The sequence below is a fragment of the Gadus chalcogrammus genome, chromosome 10 (genome assembly GCF_026213295.1).
Source record: "Gadus chalcogrammus isolate NIFS_2021 chromosome 10, NIFS_Gcha_1.0, whole genome shotgun sequence".
Lineage (NCBI taxonomy): Eukaryota > Metazoa > Chordata > Actinopteri > Gadiformes > Gadidae > Gadus > Gadus chalcogrammus.
Window position 1 is genome coordinate 10,842,912 of NC_079421.1, and position 8,372 is coordinate 10,851,283.

The following is an 8,372-nucleotide window of genomic DNA, read 5'->3' on the forward strand; positions in this document are numbered from 1 at the left end:
AAATTAAAAATATAAACACAGAGAAGTTGGTATGAAGTACAATGATGTCTTCTATTTTTTTTTGCGCAAACCACCGAAGTCAAACTTTTAAACCTTACTATTAAATTGACTCACTTCATAATTACATACGAACCTGTTTCAATTAGACATTTAGAGACATCGCGTACAGAATGTCCCCGCCGGCCGCCGTAGTCCCGACGCATCACGGGTTGCACTGCCTCCCATTGGTCCGTTCAATAGTCGCGGGCTACTTGAACTGCAATAGAAGCACAGTAAGAAAGAAGCGACCTGCTGCACTGTTTGGGAACCGCATAGTATGGAGAGTTAGTGGTTGTGCAATTGTGTTTTAATGGTCTTTGTGTTCAAAGTGCTACGTTGAGTGGTCGGTGTCCGTGTTTAAGGCTGAAGTCTCGTCCCGTGGTGCCCTCTTCAGTCCTTCTCCTCCGGACCTGAGTGTAAGTACTTTCAGGCTGCTAGGTTACCCCCTCATAAGATGCAGACCTAACCCTACCGCTCCAGACCCTAACCGTACCCCCTCCGTGTCTCTGATCCCCGGTGCAGACCTCGGTCCTCCTCTGCCCTCCTTCCTCTCTGTGTCTCTGGAGGTCTGAAGATGTCTGAAGCCCCGCTGTCAGAGCTCCACAACCAGGAGAACATGGTCTCCCGGCTCCGAGGAGCCGCCAAGAGCCGGGCTCCGGCCCCGGAGAATCGGGAGAACCTCCCGCCCAAGACCCGGGCCGCGGCCCCGGAGAACCAGGAGAACCTCCCGCCCAGGACGGTGCTCGGCGGCCTGCAGCAGAACGCTCCCAGCCGGGCTCAGAACCAGCGCGCCACCGGCAAACAGGTCGGGAGCTACCAGTGCTAGGCTATCGGTGCTAAGCTAACCTGCTATTAGAGCTGCAACTCCGATCAGTTTCATAAATTTTGAGTTTAGGGGCTTGGATTGCCTTCAAGGGCAACTATAGTGACCTGAGACTGTGACTAGACGTTCTGATTATTAAGTCATGTTTCAACAAAACGCGCTAATCAGACGTGTCCGCCATTTTAAGTGGTTACTTAAGACCTTAATTGACATGCGCATTTTGCTCTGTTGTCCTTCTCCCGATGAACCTACGAAACATTAAAACATTGTATCATGTCTGGGCGGCATGTGGCTCCGGAGGTAGAGCGGGTTCACTAGTAACCAGAAGGTTATTAGCTCAGCCCAGCCCTTGCTCCTCCTAGGAGTGTCGAGGTGTCCCTTAGCGAGACGCCTCACCCTGACTGCTCCTGACGAGCTGGCTGTCGCCTTGCGTGGCTGACAACGCCGTCGGTGTGTGGATGTTTGTCAATATTGTAAAGCAGTACGAGTTGCCAATGGTTAGAAAGGCACTGTGCAAATGCAGTCCTTTAACATTTCTATTGGACGTCTGTGACGTGCCACTTTCCCATCAATAATCCGTATCCTCGTCTCTCCAGGGAGGCTCATCCCAGCCGACCTGTAAGAATGAGGACTTCAGTAAGAGCTGCGCGGAGAAGACCTCCAAGCAGCCCGTCTTCCAGATCCACGTTGACGAGCCTGACTGCGCCGTCTCCAGGAGACCCGCCGCCCCAAGAGTGAAGCCCGCCGAGGGGTCCTTGCTGCACCCGGCCATGACCCGCCTCCGGCAACCCCTCGCCCCCCTGGACCTCCCCTCCGCCATGGACGTCAGCTTTGGTGGGTTGTAGAGGAAATAGTTTGTTATACCGTCCTCATTTAATCAGGCTTCTTTAGCACGCTTGCTCTCTCTCTTCTCTCCCGCTCCCCTCACTTTCTCTCCACTCTCTCCCCTGTCTCTCTCTCTCCCCTGTCTCTCTCTCTCCCCTGTCTCTCTCTCTCCCCTGTCTCTCTCTCTCCCCTGTCTCTCTCTCTCCCCTGTCTCTCTCTCTCCCCTGTCTCTCTCTCTCCCCTGTCTCTCTCTCTCCCCTGTCTCTCTCTCTCCCCTGTCTCTCTCTCTCCCCTGTCTCTCTCTCCCCCGTCTCTCTCTCTCCCCCGTCTCTCTCTCTCCCCCGTCTCTCTCTCTCCCCCGTCTCTCTCTCTCCCCCGTCTCTCTCTCTCCCCCGTCTCTCTCTCTCCCCCGTCTCTCTCTCTCCCCCGTCTCTCTCTCTCCCCCGTCTCTCTCTCTCCCCCGTCTCTCTCTCTCCCGTCTCTCTCTCTCCCGTCTCTCTCTCTCCCCCGTCTCTCTCTCTCTCCCGTCTCTCTCTCTCCCCCGTCTCTCTCTCTCCCCCGTCTCTCTCTCTCTCCCGTCTCTCTCTCTCTCCCGTCTCTCTCTCTCTCCTGTCTCTCTCTCTCTCCTGTCTCTCTCTCTCTCCTGTCTCTCTCTCTCTCCTGTCTCTCTCTCTCTCTCTTTCGCTCTCTCGCTCTCGCTCTCGTGACCGTTGTAGTGTGTCATGGCTCTACTGTACTCCCCCCTGAGTGTCAGTCTGTCTCCCCCAGGCGACTCCCCCATGGACATGTCTCTGATAGATGGAGAGGAACGGGCCCAGGACCCCAGCGAGGTCCCTGAGTATGCCAAGGAAATCCACACCTACCTGAGGGAGGTGGAGGTGAGAGTTCCTGCTTGTTTATGTTGTGTCAAAGTTCACTGCGTTCCCAGCATGCATTTCTCTTCAAGGTGGATCTTTTGATCCACACCTTCCAAGAGGAAGAGCTTCCGAAGAGGAAGCTTTTGGTTCTCCTCATGAATACTAGAAGTCTGCTTCCTCTAAACAGTGAGCATGGCCCATGTGACTAAACTTGTCTCTCTGTGTGCGTCTTGTCTGTGGTTGCTCGCCGCCCTCCCTCTCTATCCCTCCTCTGTCCTCTCTGCTTCTCCTGGCGCTTCGTCTGTCTGTTGTTGCTCTCCCAGGTGAAGATGCGTCCCAAGGCGGGCTACATGAAGAAGCAGCCCGACATCACGGGCAGCATGCGGGCCATCCTGGTGGACTGGCTGGTGGAGGTGGGCGAGGAGTACAAGCTGCAGAACGAGACGCTGTACCTGGCCGTCAACTACATCGACCGCTTCCTGTCCTCCATGTCGGTGCTCAGGGGGAAGCTTCAGCTGGTCGGCACGGCTGCCATGCTGCTGGCCTCGTAAGTCAAACACGTCCACCGGCTCCTGTCCCTATGGAGGGTTAATTTTCTTTCGTCCTCCGTGGAACTGCAGGATATGTCCGCCGTGAGGTCATATCCTGCAACCCTAGGCCAAAGATCCCCCCCCCCCCCCCCCCCCCCCCAGGTCTGAGTCAGGGTGGTTGTGGTTGGTTCAAAAAGCTTTATCGCATGTTACGATGTTACGATGCATTATTTATAGGGGTGCAACAGATCACCAAACTCACGGTTTGTACCGTGTCACGGTTTTTGAGTCAAGGGTCGGATAATTTTCGGATCAACAAAAAAGATGGGGCCTAAAAAATATATATATATATTTGGTTCCTGTTTGTCAGTTGAGGTCATGGGTAGGTAGGGAATTTTATTTTTTTATTTTTTTCCAACGGGAGCGAATGGTGGGTAGGTTGTTCTCATTTAAAAACGAGAATTCGCTCATCGTTGTACAGAATGAAGAGGTGCTGTACGAAAAGGAAAGGCCAAATAAAACACGACAAACTGTAGGGTTAGCTACGATACTTGATTAGGAACATTAACGAACACCCCTAACCACTCGGTGGGTTGCACACTTCTGAAAATGAATGTTTAGGGTTGTTTAAGGACAGGATCGTGAATGTCCAAAGCCAGCCCTTCTGAAGCAGGCAGGGGCGAATTTGAAATGAGCCAAATACCTGAGACGGGACCAATAGTCAACATTTCGGTGTGTCAACCACTATATTTCATCCTAGACAAACCAGAAAGGGGCTCAATGTGCTACATACAGGAATTGTCCTTTAAAAGTGCGCTGATCACGTGAACGCACAACTTCTTATAATCTTTTTGATCAGCGGATCACTTGCGTCCCGAACCGAGAGGGTTGATCCGTACGGATCACGAGTAACCCGTGAACCGTTGCACCACTGATTATTTATCTTTATTCTTTGTACCTGATGGAAGTATGTTTCCTTACCCTACGAGTTTTTTTACTTTTAACTAGGGGTGTAACGGTACACGTATTTGAACCGAACCGTCACGGTACAGGCACTTCGGTGCGGTTACAGAGGTGTACCGCGGTCCATAAATGTGGCGTACATAGCGTTAATATGGCGAATGTAAAGGCTTGTTTTGCGGTGCGGAACTTAAAACTTGAAGTCGGAGTTCCCCCCGGACCGTTTAGACTTATTAGGCTCGGCTCGCACGTGCGCGAACTCCGCGTAGTAGCAGTAGCAGAGCGTGATCGCGACTGTGTGTGGATTGATGTCTACTAGCGAACTGACAGCGAACTGCATGGCGAGCGACAACAGAAAACCGGAGCTTGAAGATGCCCCCCTGTAATTTAAATCCCAAGTGTGGGAGAACTTTGGATTCCAGGTTAATTATCACAATGGGGAAAGACGAGTGGACAAGTCGAAAGCTGTGTGCAGACATTGTTCAACAGCGATCGTCTATGCAAATGGAAACACATCGAACATGCACAAAATGTTCGCCCCCGGTACAATTTTAACGTGACAGCACCATCCAGGTGTTACTGTCACCGCTGCAAAATTAAAAAAAAGTTGTTCAAACCGTTCAAACCCAGCTCCCTACACTATTTAATCAAGCCCTACACCTGTCTGGGAATTCAGAACGGGCAAATGCCATCACCAGGTCTATTGGTGTTTTCATTGTCTCTGACCTACGAGAGGCAATGAAAACACCAATAGATTATGAAATACATAAGCTGTAATTTAAGTTAAGGCTGCAGTTGCACTTTTATTTATTTAATGATTGATATTTATATTTATGAGAACTTCAGAGCTTTAGAGAGCTGCAGGAATATTTTCTTTAAACCCTTAAAGTTTACATAATCTTTGTTTACATACCAGCTTAAAGAGCCTAGAGTCTAGACTGAGCATTAACACTGGATTTTTCATTAATTTTATGTTAGGGTTATTGGAGAATTGCAGCAGTATTTTTTTTATATTTGTTACACATTTTATTTGTATGTTTCATACTGACAGCTAAAACTGTTGTGTTTAATTCGTTACTAATTAAACTTATGTTCGTTCTGTCAAACAATCCGTTTTTTCACCATAACTATGAACCGAACCGCCCTGTACCGTACCGTGACTTCAAAACCGAGGTACGTACCGAACCGTGACTGTTGTGTACCGTTACACCCCTACTTTTAACGCATAATAATAAATAATATATCTATCAATTTTTTTTATACATTGGTAGTCAAGTCGGGGCCCTATTAAGGCAGCCGCCATAACCACACAGTGCTTGGGGAAACACAGAGTCCATTTCCCCAGAGGACGTGGTCGGGGTGTAGTTTGGCCTTAAGCCCTCAGAGACGGACCGATCAGCTTCAGGTTTATTCCAATTGAACTGCTCAAGTGTTCTTCAGAAGGTTCCGTTAAGACAATCGTTGTGTTCCTCCTCCGCAGTAAGTTTGAGGAGATCTACCCCCCCGAGGTGGCGGAGTTTGTGTACATCACGGACGACACCTACACCAAGAAGCAGGTCCTGAGGATGGAGCACCTGGTGCTGAAGGTCCTCTCCTTCGACCTTGCCGCGCCCACCATCAACCAGTTCCTGTCGCAGTACTTCCTGCACCACGCCCTCAACAAGAGGGTGGAGAGCCTGGCCATGGTGAGGGGACCCCTACCCTAGCGCTGGAGAGGTGCTCCTGTAAACTAGTCCCTACCTGGTTGGATCTCGGCGATGGGCTGGAGGCTGCTCTGTTGGACTTTTATGAATACGTTATATTATTTTTTGGTATTTCTCAAGTAACAAGATAACAACCATTGCTGTTTTTTTAAAATCCATAGCTGCAGCTTTGAAACTAGACACTAACGATGGGTTTTATATTGTGTGCGTTTTGTACTGCACTCTCCCCAGTCGGTTCCCAGAGCCGCTCTCTAACAGCAGAACGTTCTCCTCCTCCGCAGTACCTGTCGGAGCTGAGCCTGGTGGACTCTGAGCCGTTCCTCAAGTACCTCCCGTCACACACGGCCGCCGCCGCCCTCCTCCTCGCCCACCACACCATCACAGGAGAGTCCTGGGTAAGCCTGGGGGACCGGGACAGCCGGCCTGTAGGCTACATGTTCTGATGAACACCGACTTGGTTTAGTCTTGATGGTGGCCCTCACCTTGAGTCACTCACCAGCTCGCAGTAAACTCATGCAGTATCTTATCCTAGCTATCTGTGTTGTGTACGGGGGATGGGTTAACCGAGTGATTATTAGTGCTTGGTTCTTGAGTCTATGAACATCCTTTACGTACCGACAGAGATTGTTTCTTTCTTCTGACAAATTGACTTATTGTAAGTCACTCTGGATAAAAGAGTCTGCTAAATGGTCATGAACCTTCCTGGTTCTCTCCCTCACTCTGTGGTTCTCCTGTCCCTCACTCTGTGGTTCTCCTGTCCCTCACTCTGTGGTTCTCCTGTCCCTCACTCTGTGGTTCTCCTGTCCCTCACTCTGTGGTTCTCCTGTCCCTCACTCTGTGGTTCTCCTGTCCCTCACTCTGTGGTTCTCCTGTCCCTCACTCTGTGGTTCTCCTGTCCCTCACTCTGTGGTTCTCCTGTCCCTCACTCTGTGGTTCTCCTGTCCCTCCCTCTGTGGTTCTCCTGTCCCTCCCTCTGTGGTTCTCCTGTCCCTCCCTCTGTGGTTCTCCTGTCCCTCCCTCTGTGGTTCTCCTGTCCCTCCCTCTGTGGTTCCCTCACGCTCTGGTTCTCCTCAGCCCGCGGCCCTATGGGAGGTGTCGGGCTACTCTGTGGAGGACCTGACCCCGTGTCTCCAGGACCTCCACCAGATGTTCCTCGCCGCCTCGCAGCACGCCCAGCAGTCGGTCCCCGACAAGTACAAGAGTGCCAAGTAAGCCCTCCCCCCCCCCCCCCCCCCCCCCCCCCACTAGATGGGTCGACACCATTAATTTTCTCAGAGCATATATGTATATTTGATTATAGTATGTTCCCACTGACCTCTCCTCTGCCCCCCCCCAGGTACCACGAGGTGTCTCTCATCACCCCCCCGGCCACGCTGAACATCTGACCCCCGCCCCCCACGTCTCTTCACCAGCACATCGTAGACCAGCCACCTCGCCCACTTTTAGGGCGGCCGGCGGTTTAGGAATTTTAACTCTATTTTTCTACTGTCCTGTGGGGACTGGTTTTAACCGCTTCAGCGAGGTCATCGCCTCGTTAATCACGGTCCGTCTGCGGGCCGCGCCTGCGTGCTCTTCATGCGATGTACAAAAAAAAAAATGCATTTCTCTGCAGTCTTTCTATTTTTTTTTAAAATGTTTTTGTACCCGTCTCCACGGTGACGCCAGTTCTCCTCAGAGCCACAACATGGCTTTACCAAGTGTTTGATGTTCTGTACATATTTTATACACACTGCCAGTCCGGTTGAATGCAGTCCCACGTTGCCTCAGGGATGCACCGCAAGTCTTCCAGCCCGCCCTCGGGGTCTGCTCTGTTGTCTCGGTCGTCTGTCACTCCACCTGCTCAGTTGTAAATAAATCCTACTGTAGACTGCACTTCTGCTCATGTGTTTGTTTATTGACCGCTGGGGGGCAGCAGAGGGCCGCAGTCCTGCTCTTGTATATTGAGCGTGGCGAAGTCACGCCTCTTCCGGTAGAGCCCATGGGACCTATGAGAGCGAAAAATATGAATGGGTTTCATTGGAAAGTAATTATTTTCTAGTCCCATTCTTTATTTACACTGGATTAGATGTTTGTGGAAGTCTAATGTTAGGTTTTGTGTGAGGCCGCTATGTGAAGTACAGCCCTTTGCTGCTCGACGCAAATGATACAAGTCACCTCCCGCACTTGGAACTCATGTCGATCTCTGCTCCACGTCACATTTTTTTCCAAGGGGAGGATAAAAGCATCGAAAGGTGAAAACAAGTCAGCATGTGGAGGGTTTCGGTTATGCCGATGGGGAGATTATCGGTCTTGTCAACGCCAGTCGCAGGGAGCTTGACGTCACATACGAGACGTGTAGTCTTTCTCGTGTTTTTTTTCTACAGCCTTCAACTGAACAATTGCACAATAAACGGTCAAACTCTTGGCATGAAAAATTATTTAAATCCACAAACATGCGTGTAATCCGGGACATTTTAAGACTAGGACCAGAAAATAATTACTTTCTCTCCTTTGAATTCATTCATATTTTTCGATCTCATAGGTCCCATGGGCTCTACCGGAAGGGGCGTGACTTCGCCACTATTGGCCGCTGGGAGGCAGCAGAGATCCGTAGTCCCTGTTATTACTGGACCCAGGGGGCAGCAGATCCGCAGTC

At 50.8% G+C, this 8,372-nt stretch overlaps 1 protein-coding gene across 1 annotated transcript; it reads left to right on the top strand.

Annotated features, from left to right (window-relative positions):
- Window positions 1-249: 249 nt before the first annotated feature.
- ccna2 (cyclin A2) lies at window positions 250-7,604 on the top strand. The gene is made up of 9 exons (XM_056599944.1): window positions 250-455; window positions 562-844; window positions 1,459-1,696; window positions 2,456-2,565; window positions 2,868-3,091; window positions 5,515-5,719; window positions 6,019-6,132; window positions 6,812-6,945; window positions 7,074-7,604. Exons 2-9 carry the CDS (start codon window positions 614-616, stop codon window positions 7,120-7,122), a joined length of 1,305 nt encoding a protein of 434 aa, XP_056455919.1. The 5' UTR covers window positions 250-455; window positions 562-613; the 3' UTR covers window positions 7,123-7,604.
- The last annotated feature ends 768 nt before the right edge of the window (window positions 7,605-8,372 follow it).